This window comes from Camellia sinensis, chromosome 6, assembly GCF_055761805.1.
Source record: "Camellia sinensis isolate YWXY chromosome 6, ASM5576180v1, whole genome shotgun sequence".
Taxonomy (NCBI): Eukaryota; Viridiplantae; Streptophyta; class Magnoliopsida; order Ericales; family Theaceae; genus Camellia; species Camellia sinensis.
The window spans coordinates 141,722,931-141,749,234 of record NC_138966.1 but is presented as its reverse complement, the minus strand read 5'-3'; the positions used below and the strand labels follow the sequence as shown (position 1 = coordinate 141,749,234).

At 32.6% G+C, this 26,304-nt stretch overlaps 1 protein-coding gene across 1 annotated transcript; it reads left to right on the top strand.

Annotated features, from left to right (window-relative positions):
* Positions 1-5,905: 5,905 nt before the first annotated feature.
* Positions 5,906-13,045, top strand: LOC114258314 (transcription factor bHLH153-like). Its single transcript, XM_082874940.1, has 6 exons — positions 5,906-6,497; positions 9,979-10,104; positions 10,683-10,748; positions 11,078-11,143; positions 12,266-12,313; positions 12,550-13,045. The coding sequence occupies exons 2-6, from the start codon at positions 10,006-10,008 to the stop codon at positions 12,790-12,792; spliced, it is 522 nt and encodes a 173-aa protein (XP_082731066.1). The 5' UTR covers positions 5,906-6,497; positions 9,979-10,005; the 3' UTR covers positions 12,793-13,045.
* The last annotated feature ends 13,259 nt before the right edge of the window (positions 13,046-26,304 follow it).

Below are 26,304 nucleotides of genomic sequence, written 5' to 3'. Positions count from 1 at the left end.
TTAAATCTCTCCTTAAATCCCTCAACTAAACACAACATAAAGGGCAGTCATTGCAATGCATGAGATTTCCGCCATTGCAGGGTTTGGAAAGGTTCAGATGAATGCAGTTTTATTCCTGCAACGGTAGGGGTTTTTGTTTTGTATACTGAACTTGTGATGCTCAAGTTACAGTGGAAGCATAGGAATGGCAACGGGGCACACTCCCTGTCCTCGATCTCCGATGGTGAAAATTCCCCCGGCCCCGATCACCGATGGGGAGCCTATCAGTGTCCTCACCCCCGACCTTGAATATTCCCCAACCCAAAAAAAAAAAAAAAAAAAAAACACAACAGCAGTTGGAGAAGATCTGGAGTATCATCATCATCAACAATTAGAGTATTATCAACATCAACAACTATAGTATCATCAACATCAACAACAACAAAATGTATATATATATATATATATGTATATGTATATGTATATATATTACCCAGAAGATCGGCACGATGGAGAAGATGTGGAGAAGATCGGCGCGATGTATATATATATATTCATCTTCTCTGTCGTGGCTTAGAAGATCGGCGCGATGGACGACGGAGGAGGTGGAGCGGCGGTGCGAGGTAGACAGAGGTGGAGGAGAGGTGCGAGAGTGACGAGGTGGATGAAAGTGGAGAGTCAACGACGGAGGTGAAGCGGCAGTGCCAGTTGGACGGCGGTGGTGGTAAATCTGGGTGAGAGACGCAGTGGCGGTGGTGGTGCGAGTTGGACGGCGGTGGTGGTGGATCTGAGAGAGAGAGAAGTCAGTGAGTGAGTGAGGTAGAGAGAGATGAGAGACACGGCTCTGCGAGAGAGAGAAGTGAAAGTGAGATGATCTGTGAGATGAGAGACATGGGTTTGGTTAATATATATATATATATATATATAGGGGTAAAATTGTAATTTCACATCGGGGATAAACCGTAATTTCCCTGTCCCCAGCCCGAAACTGTTCGGGGATTGGTTTTTGAATACCATTCCCGTCCCGTCGGGGATATTTTTCCGGGAAAATCCGTTCAATTTGGGATCGGGGGGTTGGGTCCTCATCGGACCGGGTTCAAATTGCCATCTCTAGTGAAGCAACCTGATAGTCGTGTCAAGCCCGCACTTAATTTTTCATAAATATATGATTAATAACGTGCATAGATTTGATATAAAGGAGAGAGGAAGAGTCGAATCTATGATGTCTTAGAAAATTACACAGCCACTGGGCTAACACATTATTCTGTTATTTTTATGAACTTGTTCCCGCAGTACATTTTTTTTTTTTTAATCCAATCTATGGTCATTTGCGTAATTTTGTATGGTTTATATTAGTTAATGCACTACCATCAACAGAAGATAATCGTGGTTAATTAAGAAAATAGTAGTGCTATATGTACTAATAAATGTATCAATAAGTGTACTGACATATGTTATGATATTATTATTGATTTCATTAATTAAACAATGGGTAAATTACAAATACACCTTTTGAGGTTTATTTAAAATACAGATTGTTTCTTGTGATTTCAAAAATTATAAATTAATACCTCTTTATTATAATTTTTTATTTAGCAAAATTAACCAAAAAAATGAAATGTATGATTACTCTTCTATACAATAATAAAATTATCTAAATTATTAATTAAAACATACTTTTAATATCATTAAAAATTATTAATTGACTTGATGATTTATTAATAAAAAGAATAATTTGTTATGAAATTAAAAATTTTAGGGGGTGGAATGTAATTTTTAAAATCACAGCGGTGATTTGTATTTTAATCAAATCTTAAAAAATGTATTTTTAATTTATCCTTATACAAATTATAAATATTAAATTTTTTAAATTGTGTTATATGTGTATACTAATTAATATATCAATTGGTATATATAATATTATTCTTAACAAAATGATCTCCCAACAAAGTCACGCAGCAACGGAAATCTTGTTACTAATCTGTCAAGAGAGAGAATCATTGTCAAGAGAAGCTATTAATAATTAGCATTCACCAATCACTAATTCAGTGCATTATTAATGCTGTATTTTATTGGGGAATTTGAAAATATATTTGAAAAAGAAATTAAAAAAAGTAGGTGAAATATAAATAAAATATACTTACGTTTCATCTAATTTTACACATTTTTTCTCTTTCTCTTTTCAAATTCATTACCAAATCTCCTAATCAAATACAGCGTAAAGGTATGTTATCGAAGAAAGATTAAGAAAAATGTTTAGAACAGTGGAGTTTGAAGTACTCAGAAAAAGCGCTTAGAATTTTACTTAGAAAAATAGTGAGAATAGTTTAAATTTGACTATTTTATGGTTAAAAGTATTTGAAAGGAGTATTATTCATACCTTCTTTATTCTTCTGGAGTTAAATGTTTTAGTATTATTTTATTTATAAAAAAAAAATCAACTTTAATATTATTATTTTTTAATCACTTCATCAAAAAAGTAAAAAAAATGAAGGTTAAGTTGTTAAAATAACATATTTTCAAAAGAGACATATAGGATTTAAGTGCTACTGCATATATTGAGTTTACATAATTAAAAACAAAATTTCAATGATCGAGCGGGCTTTGAAATGTGTAAAGATCTTTGCAAATATTAACATGTTTAAAAGTACAATTCGATCTTGTTAAGAGTATCTGTATTGAAGATGCTATTCCTCTTATGGGGTCTTTTTGGGAAGAAAATAAAAAGTCAATTTTTAACTTTTTATCTATTTTGAGCCACATTATTTCTCAAATTTTTTACCTATAAAAAAAAAATAAATTAAAAAATTTAAAAAACTAACTTTTACTAACTTTCGAAAATATACCTCTATAACTCATTTTAAATGTCACAATGGGCAGGCTAATGGCAGTGCGTGCCTGTTGTTTTGAGGAATAAGCTAATGGCAGTGAAAGTTTTCGAGTCAAGCGCTAACGCAACGGCATACGGTGAGCCCACTAGCAGCTGTATGAGAGAAGGCACCAGCTGGCCATTGTAATTTGTTTTTTTAGGCAGTGGCTTTGGTCTAGTTCAAGATCGGACTGGATCGTACTGTTGAGTCTGTGGGAGTTCATTACGGGTCCCGTTTTGATAATTTGAACTGTTCAATGTGTAGAACTCGTCGAGTATTATATACTTGTAAAAAATCACGTTGATCAGATATCGATAGCTATGTGAACAAAACAGTTTTTTATCAATCGTTAATTGTTTCACCGTCTATTTTTTTTATAAAAAACTGATTTAATCACATAACTATTTATATCCGATTAACGTGATTTTTTATAAGCATGTAGTACTCGATGAGTTTTACACATTGCACGGTTCGGATTATCAAAACAGGCCCAAAAAATGGATCCCATGGGCCGAACTGGACGGGTCTAGTCTTGATCTCAACTTGAGACAAGCTGGATCCTTTTTTTTTATAATTTTTAATATAATTTATTTTTTAAATCAGCGAATTATATTAATAGTTTCTGTAATTTATGTCTTGTGTAATTTTTATTCAAAACTTTTTAATTGTAATGTATTTAACTTTGAATCTTATTTCTAACAAAAAATTATTTTCTTTGTAAACGGTCTATTTCAAGAATAAAGTTGTCATACAACTTATTTTGTGCGGGTTAATTCATATGTTGTTTGAAATGTAATGACCTTTTTTTAATAAATAATACTGGAACTTTATTGGTTATAAAAGTTTGTTTGGTTTGGTTTGTCAGAATCTATTTTCAGAATTTTTATTAAATTGGTGAAAAAAATTTAAAAACACATCATTTTAATATAATTTTATCTTTGGGACGGTAGAAATAGTTTTTTTTTTATATAATTTTTTTCATTAAATTAGTTTCTATTTTTTCAAAAATTAAAAATGGCAACAATTTTGATATAATTATTAAACTAATCCATTAAATCAAAAAATTTAAAACTAAAAACATTTCATATATTAAACATATTGATTACACATTAAAAGCCTAATAATCATCATTATTATCCAAAAATATCTGTTAACAACAAGGGTAATGTTTAAGTGTGCAACCCCCTTAAGGTTGCACACCATATGCAAGGTGTAAATGCAAAAAAATGTCGTAAATGCACACTTAAGAAGGTGTAAATGCAAGGTCGTAAATGCCTTGCATACCATATACAAGGCATACTTAAGAAAAGTCCTAACAACAAGTACGACTATCTCTTACATGATAACCATAAAAAAATATCAACAAAAATAGCCATCTATTACACTAAACACATACTAAAAATTAATTTGATAAAAAAAATGAAAAAAAAAATACTTTTTTTATAGGAAAAGTTACCAATAAATCCTAAATGTTGAACTTATGATCCATTTGGTCCCAAATGTTTTCTAATGTTCCGTTTGGTCCTTCTGTTTGTGAAATGACGCATTTGCCATTTAATTTGGTTGTTTGTGTTAGCATTACAGCTGGACACGAGAATTGTTTTTAATGCGCGTGAGCCGCGCAGCTTGATTGTGCTGTTTTCAATTTGAGAAAAGTCGCGTGAGGGAAGTCACGTGCCATGTAATTGGGTGTCGCTTTTCATGTGCCATGTAATTGGGTGTCACATTCCAAAAAAGCGCACTAAGGGCATTTTATGTTTTACACATAAGGACTGGTACATGTCACATCAATGGGTGCCATACAACACTGAATCAAACTAAGGGTTTCTGGTAACTAAAAGTAAGTGAGGTGAGTGCCACGTGGCACACAATCCAAAGAAGAAAACCCATATCCATTGTTAACACATTTGACATTATAAACACAAATCACAACTGACATGCAACACCCTGACACACAACTCCCCCACACACCGCTGACGGGAAAAATGCTCACAATGCAACCCCATATGTCCCAAATCAAACACTCAACATTGAGGGTGATCGGTGGGTGTCACACATAAACAAAGTGCACTAAGGTTCTTTATACTTTTTGCTTTGAAATAATGTATATCACGTGACACACAGCGTTTGGCACGTGTCTTTATGAGGGTGATCGGTGGGTGCCACACATCAACAAAATACACTAAGGCTCCGTTTGGCAAGAGCTAAACGAGGCTTTTTTGGCTATTTTAGCCACAAAAGACAAAATAAGCTATTTTAGTCACAAAAAACAAAATATCACATCCAATCCATAATCATTACATTCTTCTCTCACAAAAAAAGTCCAAAAAGTCAAAAAGCCCTTCCCAAACCAAACTTTTTAACCCAGGCTAAAATAGCCAAAAAAGCTAAAAACCCAAAAAGTCAACCCACTTCCCAAACGGAGGCTAAGGCTCTTTATGCTTTTTGCCTTGGAATGATATATGTCACGTGACACACACAAGGAAGGGTATATTTGACCACTCAATATTACCAAACAAAGGAAATAGGATCAACTGGTAAGATATTCCCCCACTAATAAGACTAATCAGAACAATAGAAATAACCTTAGGACCAATCGGTCAAACTATTTATCAAATAGGATTTATTGGTAAATATCCGTTTTTAATATAACGTTATTTTAATTATATAACTAATAAATTTTTAATTATGTCTCATATTATATTTAATTATAATATTTTTTTTATAATTATAATTTAAAAAATTAAAATTATATCATTTTTTTTCCTAATTATAAGGTCTCGTTTGGGAATAGGCTAATTTAGTAATTTTTTGACTATTTTGCTAAAATATGAGCTAAAAAAATTAGTATGTTTGGGATGATTTTTTAATTTTTTACAAAAAAATGTAAAAAAATAATTTTTTTTTTTAAAACTTTTTAATATAAATTATTAATTTTTCAACTCTTTAATTAAAAAAGGCGGTTCCCAAACGAGCCTGATATATGGTGCACACATTTGAAGAATGTGCACATAGTGTTTACTTCTTTATTATATAAAATTGTTTTTTCATTTGTATAAATATATAAATATATATAAATATAACACTTTCAAAAACCCTTCCTCCTTCACCACCTCATTTCTCTCCCGCCGGAGTTTCATCCTCGCCGGTTAACCTCTCCGGCCATTCTTTCATTTCAGCTCACGTTTCAAGCCATTGCATAGTGGAACACAGTATCAATTTTAGTGATGTTTCACTCAACTCTCTGTTGATAGCAAAACCCATTGTTCAGAACCAAACCATTTTCGTGTTGTTTTACTTCTCCCGGGACTCGCCTGCGATTTTGACGCATCCCGGCGAGTTTCTGGGTCTGGTTTTTTGGACTGACAAATCGTTTCAAGTTTTTCTTTGTTCTTTGTTCGTGTTGAAGGTTTTGGTTTTGGTTTTGTGTCGAAACACTAGGATTTAGAGACTTTTTACAGAGAGAATAAGATGTAGTATGGTATTGTTCTTGACACCATCTCAGCTACTTTGACAAAACCCTAAAACCCTTTTCAACAAAGAGAGTGTCAAGAGTTAGAAAAGGGAAGTTTCTCGCTTTGAATCAAAGTTCTGGAGGTGGGTCTGTAGAGGCTTCCATTGGAGCTTCAGATTGTGTGGTGGAATGCGGTATGTTCCTCTTTTTTTTTTGTTTGAATTGAAAGTTTTGATTATCTGGGTTGTTCTTTTGTGAAGATTGGGGTGTTTAAATTGTTCAGTTTAAATTTCCATTTGATGCTTTGCTGATTTGGGCTTTTTTTGTCTTTTTGGATGAAAGAGTTTTTTGGACATGCCTGTGCAGCTGGGTACGGTAGATTTGATTGATGAATGGGGTTGATTGAGATATTAATAATGTTAATTAGTCACTGTACCGTATTAATATGGAATGATTATTCGATAGTTTCGGAGTCCGGTCATCAAGTGATTATTTAATAATTTCAGACTATAGTCATCTTGTGTTTCATGTAATATGTGATGGATAGAGACAATAAAATATTAATTATTTATATTGAGTGATTTAAAAATATAAAATTATAATAAATATTAATTTGTAAGAGGGTATGAAATATTCTGAAATTAGTGTATAATTTTCCATTAGGACTAGGAGTACATGAGAAGGTTTTGTACGCAAACGGCTGCATTAATAACGCCTCGTGAATTCTATAAAGTCGAAATCTGGGCCCACTGATGTTGACTTTTTTTGTCTCAATTGTCTCAATCAGATTCACATAACAATAATAATATGATGGTATGTTTTATTATATTTTATTATTGGAAAATGATTGGTGGTCCTAAAAAATTTGTCCCTAATGTCCCTAATTTCTAATTTTAGAAACTGTTTTCTTTTTTTCTTTCTTTTTTCCTTTTTTTTTTTTTTTTTTTTTGGTACCTAAAGTGGAATTTCGGGGCATTCGAGCCCCGAAATTTAGGGCCCTCAATCACTTCCGTTTATTATTTCATGTGTAAGCGTGTTGTCGATAAATAGATATAATATGACATAAGATGATAACTCTGTTTCATAAATGTGGGTAATTATAGATTACATTATTATATATGTATTATGGCCGTCGATTATGCCACAAAAATCTCAAAACATGATTGTTTATATTTCCTGTTTAATGTGCTATTAGCCAGATTTCAATGCAATTCTATCGATGGGTTAGTTTATATGTACTTGGTAATTAATCTGATCGTTTGGCATGATTCGAAAAAAATAGAGTGATGTTTTCTGAATTTTAATGAAGTTAAAGAATTAACCAATAAAGGTAGTCCAGTTAGTTGAGATTGGAAAATTCCGAAACAACTCATAAACTCTGGACGTCTTGAGTTCGATTTCCACTCTCAGCTGGTTTATTGGTGGACTATTGCGTTTTTGTTAGATCGATCGACTCAGAATCCCAAGATTACTCGAAGTGCGCATTCTAAAAAAAACACTGGCCTGGATATTTAAAAAAAAAAAAACAAAGTTAAAGAATTGGTTGATATATGAAATGATCTTTTGTTATTTTTATTTATTTATTTTTTTTGAATTTATAAACCCATACGGGTCACTCACTAATATATGTGAATCCCACATTAATGAATTTTATGGATGTTATATGTGACAGCGCTGAATACTCCCATAATTATTATGATCAAGTTTGGTAGAATTTTTTAAATATGATTTGAGAATAATAGTTGTATTTTGAGTTTGTGAGTTTTGGAATTATGAATTTAGTATGGAAAATTTGTTTGGTAAATGAGTTTTGAAAAGAGTGAAAATTTTTTGATGTGACATCTGATAGTTGATATAAAAATTTACAACTTATAACCAATCATACAACTCAAAATTTTATTCAAAACTCATAAAAAATTTTAAAAAATTTCAATTTTTTTTTTATTTAAAATATAAACAAGTGGTAATTGTTAAAAAAAAAAAAAAAAAAAAAAAAAATACACGGTTCCAGTCAACCGGCCGGATGTCCACGAGGACGATTGGCTGGATGTCCGGAAGGACAATCGGTTAGCCCAAATTTTCCCGCCTTGGACAGAGACTTCAAAAGTGAGTGTAGAATTAACTTTTGAAAACTGTAAACAAACGTCATGTGCAAACCAAATGATGGAACTAAGGTTTCAAAGCTCTACCAAACATAACCTATATTTTTCTGAAATACTCAGGTGCCACCTAAGGGTTCTTCTTTGACCAAAAACAGTGCAATTTTTGTAGTTTATAATATTATCATTATCATTCATATATAATTGGGTTTGTTGTATACGTTTTATATTGTAGTTATTATTATAATTTGCAATGAGAATGCCAATAAACAAATATTAGGCATAGAATGGTAGCAAGCAACAACCTACCTAGGATGTTTCTTAAATATAATCATCCCAACAAAATGTCAACCACTTAATTGTTTTTTGGGATTTGGGTGGCTTGGGTTTGTTTGGAATGTGGGTTGATTTTTTTGGCCATTTTAACCTTGAACTAAAAAGTCTCGTTTGGAATAGGTTTTTTTTGTCATTTTTGATTTTTGTGAGAGAAAAAATAAAATGATTATGGTTTGAATGTAACATTTTGTCCTGTTGAGCTAAAACGCCTATTTTGTCTTTTTGTGATTATTTTAGCCAAAAAACCCCGTTTAGCTTATGCCAAACGAGGGCTTAATGTTGCTGCTCTACATGAAAATGTTTCACTCTTTATGTTCAACTAGATTGGACTTGGAGCCTTTAAGCAGTGGTGACCGACCTCAGGAATACCAAAGGGGGCTTCAAAATATATACACCTAAATGAATACTTTCTGTGGGATTTCAGTTATCTGTCTTTTGTTCATGTAAATAAGATTCTTTGTACCTTTCAAATGGAGGACCACTTGATATAAGTTATATAACTGCCAAAATGTCTGTTGCTTCTGCATTTTGTTATTCTCAAAGTGATCAAGGAACCTACTTATCTAAGAAAAAACCAAAAAAAGAAAAAGAAAAGGGGGTAGGGTCAAGAACTATTTTTTTATGGTATCATAATAATTAGCTGGTACTATCATATTTTTTCACTTGATTGTATTCCCTGGCCTCCTGCCAAGGATCATTCTTCTTTCTAAAACTAGCAAGTATTACTGGCTCTACTAAAATATTTGGAACACAAAAGATCCTAAAACCCCAATCAAATTTATGAGGACATCAATTAGGCTGATAAAATTGAGAGGCGTGGTTTGACGCCGTAGTAGATAGATATTCAGCGAGTATTACAGGCATTGATTTATTGTTTCTCTTATAACATACTAGTAAATCCAATTTAAATTTGTATGTATGTTTATTATATTGTGTTGAGGTTGTTTCACCTTTGGTTAAGATGTCATATGTTATAGAATCATTTGGACTTTTTAATGATTCTGGCAAGATAATCTCAAACAATTTTCTGTTTTACAATTGTCTGCTTCATTGTTGTCTTGTTGTCCAGGAAAACTGGATGGAGCTTGATGTATATGATCAGCCAATTGGGTTAATTTAATTAGCACCTTTGGAGTTATTTTTGTGGGAAATTTGAAACTCCCTTGCGGACTGTACTTGCTTGCATGCTTTTTTTTTCTTTTGTTGATTTGTACTGAATTCTTCTTTGGCTTTTGTCTCGTGAGAAGCAGCAATAAAGGAGGAAAAAATGATGGAACACAAAAGGAGCTGTGTCTCTGTTGATCAAGGCAGTCTAACGTCTTTTGCATCAAAACGACATAAGGCCAATCTGTCTATCTCCTCCAAGGTTTCTTATAGTCTCCTATATTTCTGCAATCTTCTCGTATTACACCTCTAAATTACGTTGGATGGTGCTAAGATTACCTTGATTGGTAATCTACAATGATCAATGGAAATTGGAAACAGTGAAATTATCATATGCTAATATTGTTTGCGATCGTATTACAAACCAGAGCACTTCTATGACTTAAACTGTTATTCCATTTTATATAAAAATTACTAAAGCAGCCCTTCAGCAGCATATAATTAACTACAGGAATCTAGAATATAAGCACCTCAAATATTGGAGATTTCTAGTTCATTTCGATTTCCATTTAAAAAAATTCTTCCTCGGAGCTGTTCCCACATACACCCCACAGCAATTATTAGATTCTCAAATCGTTCTCTCTTAGGGGGCTTGATATCTATACTGACCAATAAGTTTAAGTTGTCTACTTAATGAAGTTGTGGATCTTTTCTTTTGCTAGCCAATAATTGGGATACGGAACTTATGAAACGTAATTTGAGGTCTACTCGTTTGTTTGGCGCATCCTTCTTCATGTAGTGCTTGCTTTTCCATCTATAATACGTACTTTTGGGTGATAGGAGAGTAAAGAGAAGCTTGGTGAAAAAATTGCAGCTCTGCAACAGCTTGTTTCGCCATATGGGAAGGTATGACAATTTAATCTTTCTACTCAAAGCATAAGAGATATTTATTGCATGAGAAAAGGGAAGAATCAACATTTATCTGTTAATTCATTGCTGCATCTCACAAAAAAAGGAAAAAAAGAAAAATGATTTTGCCAATGCTATATCAAAGGCTTTTGAGGTGGGTTTACAGTTAAAGATAATATGTAGATACACTTTAAACTTCAGAGATGTAAAAGTGAATTATGTTGAGACTTATCATATTGATTCACTTTATCTCATAGCTTTGTCTAAAAAGTTTTTGATGTTAGTATTTTCCTGTGTCATTATAAAGCATTCTGGATTCATTGCAGACGGATACAGCTTCCGTTCTTCTGGAGACAATGGAATATATTAGCTTTTTGCACGAACAAGTCAAGGTTTGGCCTTCCCTTTCTTTGCTTTAAAATTACTTTACTGTTTAATTTCATTTTCATTGGATGTCTTTAAAGGTACATGCAGCCGTCGACAATCTAGCTCTAAATTATGCTGGCATAAAGGATATCCAGTGGCTAATCCTTATATGTTGCTTTACCTTTCCAAAATCGTCCAAATTTTATTTTAACATCTAAATGAGAGCCTGTCGGAATGCTTATTATTAGTTGTTCGGTTCAAATTTGAGCACGAGAGACTTGCAACAGCATTTACAGCTATACGTTGCAATATTATTTTTTGTTGCAAAAATTTTCACACTTGTGACTGAGTCTTCTTCCTTATGGGTCAATGCCTTTACTATTCTATACAACATATGGAGATGTATCCCGTCATTGGTTAAGATAATATGGAGATTTAAACTGCAGATTTTATGCTTTGTTTTGAATAATGTGCAGAACTGTGCTCACTCCCACTAATTATTTTTATTTTTGGAAAACATAATTCTTTTTCTTAAATATGTAAAGCATGTAGAGCCTGTATCTACTACTCACATTGGGCTTTTAGAATGAAGCTTATTTGAAATTTGACGTGTTTGGTTGTGGAATTGAAACATCTTAAATATCTATAGAGTTTACTTTTCCTTTGGGTGAGAATTCGAAGTTATTTTTTTCTTTTAAAAGTTTGGAGTTCTTTAAGAATATAAAATTACCTAATCTAAAATTGGCTGATTTGCAATCTGCTTTGTTCAATGCCTACACAGATTTTAATTAAACTCATTTACAAATTGACGGAATTTGATTAGTAAACTCTAAAAGGAATGGTTCTATTTGAGCCACCAAAATGGGCCTAAGTGTTTTCTTCTTGGGATTAATCAAAGCTCGTGATTGGTAACTCTTAACCAGTTTGAGTTCCTCTTTAACTTCTATTGGGCTTCATATACTAGGAATCTTAATTACAGACTGTTAAATTGTTGACTGGTTGGCATGTTTAGGCCATGACCATTTGCTTGGCTAGTATTCAAAGTTCAAAATTGCTATTCTGAACTGTAACTTCACAAGTGTAAGGGATGTTTTGACAATGTTTGGACTTTGAACTCATTTGGTCATGGTTTTGTTGGTGGTTTGCAGGTATTGAGTGCTCCGTACCTCCAGAATACCCCCACAGCTCAAATGCAGGTGAGCATTAGTTGGTCAGACTGCTTGGATTTTATTGTCAAGTTTGAGAATTTTTCTTTTTTCTTCTTTAAACAGAAGGAAAATAGGATTTACATTTTGGATGTAACTGTGGCTGGTTTGATTTTGATGGAATGTTGACATTACATTTATTCATGGCATGGGAACTAATTTTGTTAGAGTAATTAGCCAAGTTTATGCCTGAATTGTACCTGAATTTTGTTATATGCCTTTTCAAGGAACTAGAACAGTACAGCCTGAGAAGCAAAGGTCTATGTCTTGTGCCGATATCATATACTATTGGAGTTGATAGCAGCAACGGTGCAGACATGTGGGCCCCCATCAAGACCAGTTCCCCTAAATTTCAGAGGGTTGCCTTACCTGAATCATTGGTACAGTCCATTGTTGAGCATCAAAAGAGCTTCGGAGGTGGACCAGCAAGTAGATATGGTGGTGGAACATACGGCTCTCCACTTCTCTGAAAGTAGGATCCTTGAACGGTCATGCTGCTCATCTAGTTACAGTTCAAAAACTAATCTGGTTTCAAGTTGACAATGGTATGAGTATAGTGCATGTTCTTATTCTAATCTTCCAAAAATGTATATGATGGATATGTAGTAGTGTAGTAATCTTAGTAGTGAGTAAATACAGGAAGGGGAACTTCATGACTAACAATATTGGCTGCCAAGTATATGAATTAATGTTACTATAATTGAGTTATCTTCTACTCAAAAAGCTTGTTCTTTTACATATATATGGAATCTACTAAATTTTATATTTATGGAATCTACTTGTCAAGATTTATCAAACAAGATTAATATAGAATATGACATTGTGTGAAAAATTGAAACTTCTTAGTTTTTCACAGTTTTTGTGAAGTATTTATAATATATATATTTTTTTAAAACTTAAAATTTAACAGTTTCTTTGTTTGAGAGATTTTGAACTTTTGCACATTAATTGTGAGAATTTATGACAGCTAAGAAATTTTTTAATTTTTTAAAAGATGTTATGAAATTGCGTAGTTTTTATTGAGAAATTTCTTAAATCTTTTTTCTTCAAAATTCTATATTGAATACTTATTTGATATATCTCTGCTTATAGAATGAAAGTTACGAAATTTTAAGTTTTGAAACAGAAAAAGTAACCAATTCACAAGTCAATTTTGTGCACAACAGACCATAAGCACAACATGCATCCCAAAATATAAGAAAGAAGAAAACTTGCATCTAGACTGAATTATTACATAATATATAATTTAGTAAAGCTATTATTACATAATTTTGTGCACAACAGACCTTGTTATTCAGTCAAGTTATTGACTTAGGTTAAGTTTGACAAGTTGAAAAAAAGTCAAAAAGTTAAAAAGTTACTCAAAAAGTTAAAAAGTTATTACTATTCACCAAAAGTCAAAAATTACGGCTCCACAACTCCCAATCCTAATTTTCCCCTACACACTAATTTATACAATTTTTAATACACATTTTTCCATAAAAAGTCAAAAAGTTAACCTAAGCATCCATATTTTTTTTCTCAATTTTTTATTCCAAAAAGATAAAAAGTACACTTATTTAAGACACTCCAAACAACCCCTTATTATTACATAATATTTGAAACTTAAAAAGAGGTACTATATATAACAGAGGATCAAACACCACCACCTCCCAAAAAAAAAACCATAAAACAAACATGCTTACTCAATCCAGGACTAGGCATGGCTTATTATTATTTTAACAAGCTAGTATGTGGTGGTGTGTGTCAAGGCATGCAGCATTATGAGAAATGTTTGCTGCAGCAATCAGAAGTTGGGCGCGCCTTAAAAAATGGATAGGCAACCATGGCAACTGTGGGCATCTTCTCTTGGAGGGAAATATCTTCGTTTTTTTCGGCAGTAGCATCAATGGTGTTTGTAGGAATTGGAAGAGCTTCTTCTTCATGGGCATCAACAGCAATGGCAGGGATGAAATGAGATGGACCGCCCCTTGCCATAGTCATCACTATGAGGCTCAAAGCGATGATCATAGCAAGAATCACTTTCTTAGCCATGGAAACCTTCTCTGTTTTGGTTTAATAAGATTTTCTCTCTTTGCTTTGCTAATCAAAAAATTATACATATATAGATAGATCAATTCTCGACCATATCAAAATCTTATTATATTATATTTTATTTTTGTTATTACATTGCAATAACACAAAACTGCAGCCCAAAGCATAGTAAACAGCTGCTCTGAAGATGAATATTATATATATATATATATGTATTTGATAAATTTAAGGTAATGATGTGTTTGTGGCCGTCTTTTATCTTTTTGACATTGCAATGCACACGAAGTCTGCAGCCGAAAGCATATTAAAACAGTGAGTTGAAAACATCGATGTTTATTTGTTCATATCGTTGCCACTGTTTTTTTCAATTGGATAGTCTGTTACATAACAGAGGAACCATATATCTGAAAAATCAATTGCACAATGTCCATGTTTGATCTTCTATGGCCTTTGTTTCGTTAGTTATTAAGTCCTAAATAAAAGAAAACAAATGCAATTAGTGATAATAATAAAAAATAAAAAAAAATGCAACGTATTCCCTTTTAATGATGTAATCGAGTTTTATTTGGTAGTTGATAAATAAGAGTTGACATGTCCGCCCTATCTTTAAGCGAGCTAGGTATTATTCGAGAATGTAAATTCTCGATAGTGTATTAGTGCTCTAAAACGACGTTGTTTTAAAAAAAGGAAAAGGGCAACTTTGGTCAGATTTTTTTTTTTTTAAATGCACTACTGAAGAAAGGGATAGGTTCTCTTGTTGTCGTCGGTAGGCCACCACTAATATATTTTATAACTTTTCATTTATCGAAAGTGCTATATAAATAAAGTCACAAGATGATTATCTAGTAATTTTTCCTTCTTGTATATGTAGAAGAACAAAGGACATAAAGTTTTTTGACTTTTTATCAAGCTTTTTGACTTTTTTGGAAGTGATTTGAGAAGTTGGTAAAAAATTAGTTTTTTGCTTTTTAGTTTAATATTTATTTATAGTGTCAAATCAAATTAAAATGACCAAAATACCCTTACCCAACATAAGAGATTTATTTTTTTATTTTTTTTTCATAGGTCCTAATTTGTAATTTTACAGCTGCGACACTTGCCAAATGACTTTTCCGGCGTTTTTGGAAGCCACGTTTTTGGACATGGCTTTTTACCATGTTCCCAAAATGGCACAAAATTCTAACTTAGAAGCAGCAAAGGTATAAATATTTTGAAAACAAGGTACTATTAATTATAATATCAATTTTTACCAGCGTAGGAATACAAAAAATTGAGAAATTTTAATCTTACTCTTTCTTTAACAAAAATTGTAATAAGTTAGATTCATAAATTATAGTGTAGCGTGCATAGACATAGAGAGTGAAAGGTTGGAGATAATGTTAAAATTTTACTGAAAAAAATTAGAGGGTCGAGGCTATATAGTTTGTGATGTAGACTGAATTTCAAAATTATATTTTTTATTTTAATATTTGATTAGGATTATTATTTAAGACTAGATCATTTAGTTTTCTATTTATTTGTGTCCATAAAATAATTCATAGGGAAAATTGTGATTTAGTGGAAAGATCAAAAATAAATGGGGAATTTTTTTTAAGATCTCTGATATTAAGATTTTATAAGATAAAGGATATGTAATGTTTTAATAATAGTTAAGGTTCCTCAACATTTTGACAGAAAACTCACAAAAATTTAGCCAAACTCAGAGAAATTTCGGCCCCAACACAAAGAAATCTCGAAATTTTTCTAATATGATTACAAAAAAATTTTATCGAGGGACTTTAGTTAATAAAAAAAAAAAAATCTTGGAACTCTCCTACTACATAAAGTTAGAGAGGGATGTTTCACTAATTTTTCCAAAATAAATTACAAAATCATGAAAAAGTTTATAAATTCAATTATTAAAATTGATAAGTTTTATCGTTCATTTGTAATTTATTTCAAAAATATGCACTGAAGTATAATTTCCCCATATTCATAATATATAGTTCCGATGAGAGAATTTTCTTCTTATTCCTATAATTCTGGTAATTTTAAAATTCAATAGATTTGTAGAAGAGTTGTGATTTTCTTGATGCTTCATACTGTGTTCTTCACGTTTTCCAGCTGCATTAGTTTGAATAATTAATAATTAATATTAGTATAATAAAAAAAATACAAAAAAGCATGTAAAAAAATAAAATAAAATTGGGAATCACAATCCTTCATTGTTTGACATGCTATGAGACATTTCACAAACAAATTTTGAGTGCTTTTCACTTTCAACATTGACATGAAAACCTGAATTATTATTATTTTTTTTTTTATGGGGAGTGCTTTTGATTTCTCTTCCACAAGATATGCTTTTGCGAACAAATTAGAAGTTGAAACTGAAGCTAACATGTGGTAAAAACATGTACATTGATAATGTTACGAATTTAATTCAGATTATGCTGCACGATCCGATTAATACCCAAATGACAAGAAGGTTTTTTCACTCATTCACACATGCTCTAACAGACAATTTTATAACAATTATTTAAATAAATGTTGAAGTCATGGAGGAGACACATACAAATTATTCAGTCATGCTTTAGACTGAATTATTACATAATCTTTAACACACTTGAAAAAGACGTGCTAATAGAAGATCAAACACCTTGCAAAAACAACATAAAAAGAAACAAACATTTCCAATATACCCTCCAGGACTAGTATTCATATAATATTGAGTTTTCATTGAAGAAGCTAGTACTGTCAAGGCTTGCAGCATGTCTGGATATATTGGTCGCAGCATGAAGTTGGGCGCGCCGTAAATAATGGAAAGGCCATAGAGGCAGCCGGGCGAGCCTTCAACAATGGATAGGAGTCGTGGGCATTGGGCTTATCGGATTTGATGGAAAGAGGTTCTTCATGGGCAGTAGTAGTAGTAGTAGTAGTTGCAGCAGGGCAGCAGTCAGTGATTTTTGAGTTGCAGCAAGGGATGAATGGAGCTGGAGCCTCTGCCATTGTCATCATCACTATAAGGTTCAAAGCGATGATAGCAACAATCACTTTCTTAGCCATGGAAACCATATATCTCTCTCTCTATATAGATTGATCGTCTTGCTAAGTGTGTCTGTGGGAGGAAGAATTGAGGGGAATGAAAACCATTATATATAGAGATGGGATGGGAGGCAAGGGTGCATCCAACCTTCTCCACTATATTTCACTAGTCGGAAGGCATTGGTAGATTCATCAAGTTTAAATAAAGCGCATTCGGTTCAAAAGTCCAAATTCAAATTGTTTTTAGCTAAAGGTCAAGGTACGAAATTATTATATCTATAAGGATATATTTCTACGCAATGACTAAATTACCCCTCAAATATTTAAAATCGCGTCTGTTACCATCAAATCCATTTCTCTCTCTCTCCCCTCATTGTTTTCTATCTCTCTCTCTATCAGTTCTCTCTTTCGCGTGTTCTCTCTCACCTGTTCTGTTGGAGATTTCCTAAAAGTTTCAAAACTTTAATTATTTTTATTTATTATTATATTTTATTATTTATTTATTTCCTTTTAGAGCTTTATTTATTTGAATTTTAAATTTGGTTTTGGTTTTGGTTTTATATCAAAAGGTGTGTCTGTTCCAAACAGATACCAAAGAGCCTATTTAAATAGGACTCTAATTGAGAAAAGATATACAACGTACTCTGATCTCTCTCTCTCTCTCTCTCTCTCCTTCTTCTCTTTACAGTATTTTATATTTCATATTTTCTGGGCAATTGATACATTCTTGGCAAATTCTTCTGGTACAACTGTGCATTGTATCAGATTCCTGTGGATTCTTGGGTTGTATCTTGGAGTCGTTTGTGATCGTTAGAACCTGCACGGAAGGAGCGCATAACGACTTTAGGACAACGTCTTTGACGTGCCTCTCACAATCACACAGGCTACTTTCTGAATTCTTTCATCTTTTACTTATTCTGTTGTATATTTGTATGTATAGTTTATATTGAATTGTGAAAACCTATTTAAAAAGAATCTGTTTTGCTTTCAATATTATTGTATAAAATTGATTTAAGATAAATATTTTTCAATTCCCACAACAATCTAAAGTCGTTATGTCTGTAACATATTTAATCTTTTGATTATTTGTGTTTCATAATTGTACTTGTTGGTCTTGAACAAATCAAATTTTTTTTTTTAAAAAAAAAAATCTGTTTAATTATTTGTGTTTATAAATAAACTGTTTGCTAATTGCATTTCAAATCTGTTTGTGTTTAATTAAACAGGACTCACTCACGCAATTTTTTGTGTTTAAAATCTGTTTATTCACTTGTGTTTTTGTTTTTTTGGGAAAACGGTGTAACTTTGTTTTCAAACGTTGTGTAGTTTGCGTTTTCAAAGTTACTGTTTTCAAATTCAAACATTGATCACGTTGTGTAATTTTTCAAAGTTACTGTTTTCAAATTCAAACATTGATCACATTGTGTAGTTTGCGTTTTTCAAAGTTACTTTTCAAACAGTAACTTTGCTTCTTTTTTTTTAAATCAAAAATTTTTACATGATAAATTATGTTGTTTAGATTCATGATATTTGATTAACATTGTTCATGTTATAAATTATTATGTATAGATTTGTTCTGTATAAAAATTTGTCACATTTTTTCTATACCTAAATTGTTGGCAATTAATTTTTCAATTTCAAATTTAATAATATTTGTGATTGTTTCATTGTTGTCTCTTACAGATTTTATAATTGTCTACTCTCTTGTACCTTAACTAATTTATTTTTATGGCTAATTTAGAAGAAACTATTAGTGTGAAACCTGAAAAATTTATTGGTAACAATTTTGAAAGATGGCAAAACCAAACAAGATATTGGTTGACCGTGTTGGGCCTTATGTCTGCCATAGAAGATCAGGATTTTGTTAGATCTTGATTGTCACCCGAACAAATCGAATTTCATTGTTATAATAGAATCCTTAGTGTGTTATCTGACCATTTATATGATGTATATCAGTTAACCACCTCGACTGCAAAAGAACTATGGAAAATCTTAGAGGCCGAATATGGAACTGTAGATGCTGGTATTGATAGGTTAGTTGTCTCTAATTTTAATGGGTATAAAATGAAAGATGACATACTTGTAGGAGACCAAATTCATGAGTTTCAAGAACTACTTAGAAAAGTAGAAAAGAAAGGGACAACTTTTAGTGAGGAGGTTAAAGTGTCTTGCCTTGTCGATAAATTACCTCCATCTTGGAATGACTTTGCTAAGCGTCTTAGGCACAAACAAGGAGGTCTGCCAATAACTCAATTAATCAATATACTTAGGGTGGAAGAGAAACATAGATCAAATCTAGACACTGGAAAAGAGAAAACGCCTAAGGTAAATGTGGTGGAGAATGCGAATAAGAATAGTTCCAACAATAATTTTCGACCTAAAGGTAAAATTTTCAAGAACAATTTTAAGTTTAAATCTAGAGGTCAAAATGACAAACACCATAATAACAACTACCAAGTCAATGCTAATAATTTTAAGGGACAAGGGAGTGGCAATAGGTTGTGCTATGTATGTGGAAGAACCAATCATTATGCTAAGGATTATTTTTTTAAGAAGACTGATGAGTATAAACCAAGGTTCAACAATAAGCAAAGAAATCAAGGTCATAATGCTCAAGTGAATATGGTTTTGGGAAAAGAAGAAATTGCCGGACCATCTTTTAGGTATAATCCTAAAATTAATTCTACTTTTGAATATCAAGATTGGTGGTTAGATTTTGGGGCTAATATACATGTGTGTGTTGATTGTGATTATTTTAAAACTTTCCAGAAATCAAGTGGAGGAAGTGTAACTTTGGGAAATGGATCAATTGCACTAATACTTGGCATTTGTCACGACCCAAACCCAGTACTATGGGTTTAGCACCGTAACCAGCCAGTAATCCGAGATTACCGAAGGCTTGCAGAACAGTAATACAGTAATACAGAGTACAGGGCCTGGCGGAAGCCAGTACAGTAAATAAATAATGTCCATTGAGCTGTGACAGTCTGTATGCCAAAAAGATTTTTCATGCATTCATACATACAAACAGTACAATCTATAAAAAATTTATAGTCACACAGTACAGGGACCTAATCCCTTGATAACAGTACAGTTAGTAGCTGACAGTCTATACAGTAATCCAAACAGTAAGACAATACAGAGGGGGGGAATTCTAAAACACCCCTAAGCCTTAACATGATAGGCTCGGAACCTCGCTGTGAGGCACATAGGCTGGCTTGACAAAACTGGAGTCTAACCCACGCTCCTAGCTCCGATCTGGTGGCTGAGCACCTACATATATATATATAAACAGTGAGCTAAAGCCCAGTGAATAACATAATGCGTAAAGAGGTTAAGAATGAAATGTCCTCACAGTAATGAAAGCAGTTCATTAAACAATACTTCAGTCTTTCAGTCAGAACAGTTATTCAGTCATATGTGGTACATCCATTAGCATAGCAGTAAACAGTAGGTCTTAAAGACCGAACAGTAATGATGGCCATCAATCAGTAAACAGTGGTGGTTCCACAAGGGAACCGACAGAGATCTCTGTAACAGTAGCAGTAACAGTATACAACAGTTGCTAAGGATGCCACAATACATTTCAGAATATAGGACATACATTCAAACAATTAACAATAATTACTTCAGAAAACAGTTTCATTAAACAGTCAGAAAACATTCTCAGTTGAACATATCTTTATACAATTGTTACTCACAGAGTTTGGGCTACAGTATGCTAGAGCGTGTCTCCCCAGTCGCCAATCCTACACAGTTAACAAATTGAACACACTAAGCTACACAGCTGGGAAAGATAATAACTTAACCCCTAATTTGACTCGGTGTGTTCTACATCTATATCCTCAATAAGATGTCTTAAACTAGGCCTAGGAATGCCTAGAATGAAATGAGGATGCAAAGATGCACTTTTAAAAGCATTTTCAGAATTTTCAGAAAAACAGAGTCTCGCTCGAGCGCAGGTTTCCCCGCTCGAGCGGACGTGCAACAAAGGTACACGCTCGAGCGTCAACTTCCCCGCTCGAGTGTACTGTAAAAGTACTGGATGGGTGAAATCTCCGCTCGACGCCCGCTCGAGCTTGAGACGCAAGACTCCGCTCAAGCGCCCAATCCTCCGCTCGAGCGGACTGTAAAACAGTGTAGAGAAATGCTGGATGCTCGGATTCCACGCTCGAGCTCCACTTTCCCCGCTCGAGCGGAAGTGCAAAATCTGGAAAACCCAGATTGCACCTCCAAGCCAAAAACCAAGTTTTAACAACTCAAAACTCGACCTCTTGGGCTGAATTTCCAGAAAACACTTGTTAACACATAGAATAGCATGGTTCAAAGCTCAATTTTGAGAAATCAAAGCCCAAGGGTGTTTAATTCAAACCCAAATTTCAAACCATTTTCATGAACATGGAGAACATGCAACCACGCATGAATTCAAATCATTTTGAAGCTTCAATTTGATGCTCTAAGGAGCCAATTGTTTCCAAAACATGATGAAATCATGGACCATTACAAAATTATGGACATGCATGCACCATTTTACCATGAAATCAACTTACAACTCAACAATTCAAACATGCATGCATGAATTGAGCTTCAATTCACCATTAATGAACCAATCCATGACTTAGCTCTACAATTAGACATGAACCATGCATGAATCAACTTAAAGACAAATCAACAAGATGAAATTCATACCTAAGTTCCTTGAATGCGAGTTTAGAGGTTCAATTATGCACTTAAGCTTTCAATTCCTCAAGATTCAAGCCAAATCTCTATGTTGAATTCACTACTCTCCCTTCCACTCTCTCTAAGGTCGGCAAGAGCTCAAACAAGGCTGAGGAAATGTTTGTTTCAAGTGTATACAAGGCTCACATGTTATATTGAGATAGTGGCCACTAGGTGTGGCAAAATGGTAATTACGGCAACCATTGCAATTTAACTCATTTTAATCTAATCTAATCATACCTAATCGGTTTTCAGATAATTACACCATAAAATCACATTAATTATGAGGGTCATAACACATTAATCAATTCCCGGTTCGACCGCCGATAAGGCCTTCAATTAACAGTTTAAACATAAAACGTCAACAGATCAAGTAAACAATCAAACAGATAGAATACAGATTAACACACATACTCAGTCAATTCAGTTCCAGTTTTCAGTCAGTCAGTTCCGTAGTTTATTCAGTTCAATCATCAGTCATAATCAGTCTCGGTTAACAGTAATTAGCAGTTAATCAGTCATTAATCGGTAAACAGTATGAGGTTTGTTACAGCATTGGAGATATAGATTTGAAGATGACTTCTGAAAAATCTTAACTTTGAGAGATGTGCGATATGTTCCTGAAGTTAGAAGAAATCTTATTAGTGGATCGTGTTTAGTACAGTTACGTTACAAAATTGTAATGGAATCGAATAAAATTGTAATCGGTAAAAATGATATTTTTATTGGTAAAGGTTTTGTATGTGATGGTTTATTTAAATTGAATGTATCTTTTGAAGTTAATTATATCTCTCATAATATTTTCAATATTGAAGTTTGTGATTTATGGCATAAAAGACTTGGACATGTGAATTTAAGGAAAATTAGGAAAATGATGAATTTAGAATTAGTACCTAAATCATCTATTGATGTTAAACGCAAATGTGAAATATGTGTGCAAGCAAAACAACCTAAGAAACCTTATAAATCTGTACAAAGAAATTCACAACTCTTAGACCTTATACATAGTGACGTTTGTGATTCTAATAGACCACTAACTAGAGCAGGAAATAAGTATTTTGTAACCTTTATAGATGATTGTTCTAAGTTTTGTTACTTATATTTAATTAAAACCAAAGATGAAGTGTTTAGTAAATTTAAAATTTATAAAGCTGAAGTAGAAAATCAATTAGAAAGAAAGATTAAAAAACTTAGATCTGATAGAGGAGGTGAATATAATGTAGGTACCCTTAGTATTTTTTATGAAGAACATGGAATTATTCGTGAAGTAACCCCACCTTATTCTCCACAATCTAATGGGATAGCTGAAAGGAAAAATAGAACTCTTATGGATATGATAAATGCAATGCTTATTAGTTCTGGTTTACCGGAGAGCTTGTGGGGGGAAGCAATACTCACTACTTGTGTTATATTAAATAAAGTAATTGTAAATGACAATGATAAAACACCTTATGAAATCTGGAAAAAACGAGTACCTAATCTTAAAATGTTAAGAGCGTGGGGGTGTTTAGCAAAAGTAGCAATTCCAGAACCTAAACGTAAGAAAATAGGACCTAAAACTGCGGATACTGTTTTCTTAGGATATGCTCAAAATAGTAGTGCTAATAGATTTCTAGTAATAAATTTTGAAATTAGTGAAATTACTAATAATACAATAATTGAATCTCGTGAAGCTACATTTTTCGAAGATATTTTTCCATATAAAACTCGGATCTCAAATCAGGTTGTAAATAGAACTTCTACTGCAAGTACTAGTGTTATTCCTTTGAGAGATGATTCTGAACATCTAAATATAGAACCTAGAAGAAGTAAGAGAACTAGAATAGAGAAAACCTTTGGAGATGATTTTTATACTTTTTTAATTGAGGGAGAACCAAATACTTTTATAGAAGCTATATCATCTTTAGATGCACCTTTTTGGAAGGAAGCCATTAATAGTGAGTTTGAATATATTCTTCAAAATAATACTTGGGAGTTGACTAACCTACCTCCTGGGAGTAAAGCTATCGGTTGCAAATGGGTATTTAGAAAGAAATTAAAACCTGATGGAAGTATAGAAAAATATAAGGCAAGATTAGTAGCTAAGGAATTTACACAAAAGAAAGGAATAGATTATTTCGATACATATTCACCTGTTTCTAGGATCACAACCATTAGAATCTTAATTGCTCTAGCATCCATTTATAATTTAGAAATTCATCAAATGGACGTTAAAACTGTTTTTTTGAATGGAGATTTAGATGAAGAAATTTATATGGAGCAACCTGAAGGTTTTGTGGTTAAAGGACAAGAACATAAAGTTTACAAGTTGGTTAAATCTTTGTATGGACTTAAGCAAACTCCTAAACAGTGGCGTGAAAAGTTTGATAAGATAATTCTAGAATTTGGTTTTAAGATCAATGAACATGACAAATGTTCATACTATAAAGAAGATAGTGGGGAATGTATTATTTTGTGTTTATATGTTGATGATATCTTATTATTTGGAACAAATTTAGAGATAATTAAAAATGTGAAATCCTATTTATCTTCAAAATTTGATATGAAAGATTTAGGAGAAGCTTATATAATTTTGGGTATGAAATTAGAGAAAACAACCAAAGGTATTACATTGAATCAATCTAGAATCCTAGAGAAAATGTTAAAAAAGTTTGATTATTATAATCTCAAACCTGTTTCAACTCCTTTTGATCCTAGCATGAATTTGAAGAAAAATAATGGTGTACCTGTATCTCAACTTAGGTATTCTCAAATTATTGGATTACTCCTCTATATTGCTAATAAGACTAGACCTGATATTGCCTATGCTGTTAGGAGATTAAGTAGACATACTCATAATCCTAGTAAAGATCATTGGATTGCTGTGGAAAGAGTTTTTAAATATCTAAAAGGAACTGTAGATTATTCACTTTGCTTTAGTGGTTTTCCTAATGTGGTAGAAGGTTATAGCGATGCTAATTGGATAACAGATAACTTAGATGTTAAGTCTACTACTGGGTATATATTTATGTTAGGTGGAGTAGCAATATCATGGGGTTCTAAAAAACAAACCGTTATCTCTAGAAGTACAACAGAATCAGAACTTATAGCCTTATACACTATGTGTATTGAAGCTGAGTGGATTAAAAATTTACTCCTTGATATTTCACTTGTGAAAAATCCTATACCTGCTATTTCTATACATTGTGATAATAGAGCTGTAATAGAACTTGTGAGACAAGCACATACTAATAAAAAGATGAATAGGCATATGCAAGTGAGGTATAAATCTATTAAAAGTTTGGTGAATAAAAATATTGTATCTTTGAATTTTGTGAAATCTGAAAAGAATATTGCTGATCAATTAACAAAAGGTTTATCTAAGAGTGTAGTCTTAGATCTATCGAGGGGGATGGGTCTAAGCCCATAAGGAGTCAACTAAGGAAGTAACCCGACTTCTGTGATTGGAGATCCCATGAAGGAAGTTCAATGGGTAGGAACAATCCTTATAGTGTGACTTGTATTCCAGCACTTTAAAGAATGAGACTTTATTAAATTATATTCTCCTGCTCATCCCTAAGATATTAGTGCTGATGTAAATGTGATGGTTAAGGAAGAGTTTTTACTCTAAATGAGTCCGAGGTGGGCAAACTCTCGCAAGATAGACATCCGTCACTTCTATCTTTGGAGGATTCACCTAAGTGAGAGCGTCGTGAAGCCGCGATCGTGGAAATAGGACTATTTCCTAAAACTCTCATGAGAATCAAGATTGAGCACATGGCTGCTAATAGTGCTAACCCGCGCCACAGTTATGTATCATACCATATGTGTGACATGTTGAATTCTGGTAAAAGGATTTAGTTCAAGACCTAGTTCACTAAGATTTTTTCAGAATGAAACTGTTAACACTAAGTGAGGTTCAAGTTTGAAAAACACCTACACCCATTGTATGGTTTTAAAGTTGCCCATATTATTTTTATTTATTTATTTTTATTATTTGACTATTTTACAAAGTTTTGAATTTTGTGGGGAATTGTTGGAGATTTCCGAAAAGCTTCAAAACTTTAATTATTTATTATTTATTATTATATTTTATTATTTATTTATTTCCTTTTATAGCTTTATTTATTTGAATTTTAAATTTGGATTTGGTTTTGGTTTTGGTTTTATATCAAAAGGTGTGTCTGTTCCAAACAGATACCAAAGAGCCTATTTAAATAGGACTCTAA

Coding starts and splice junctions, on each gene's coding strand:
- LOC114258314 (XM_082874940.1), top strand. CDS start 10,006: ATGATGGAACACAAAAGGAGCTGTGTCTCTGTTGATCAAGGCAGTCTA. Junction 10,105..10,682: donor ATCTGTCTATCTCCTCCAAG/GTTTCTTATAGT, acceptor TTTGGGTGATAG/GAGAGTAAAGAGAAGCTTGG. Junction 11,144..12,265: donor TTTTGCACGAACAAGTCAAG/GTTTGGCCTTCC, acceptor GGTGGTTTGCAG/GTATTGAGTGCTCCGTACCT.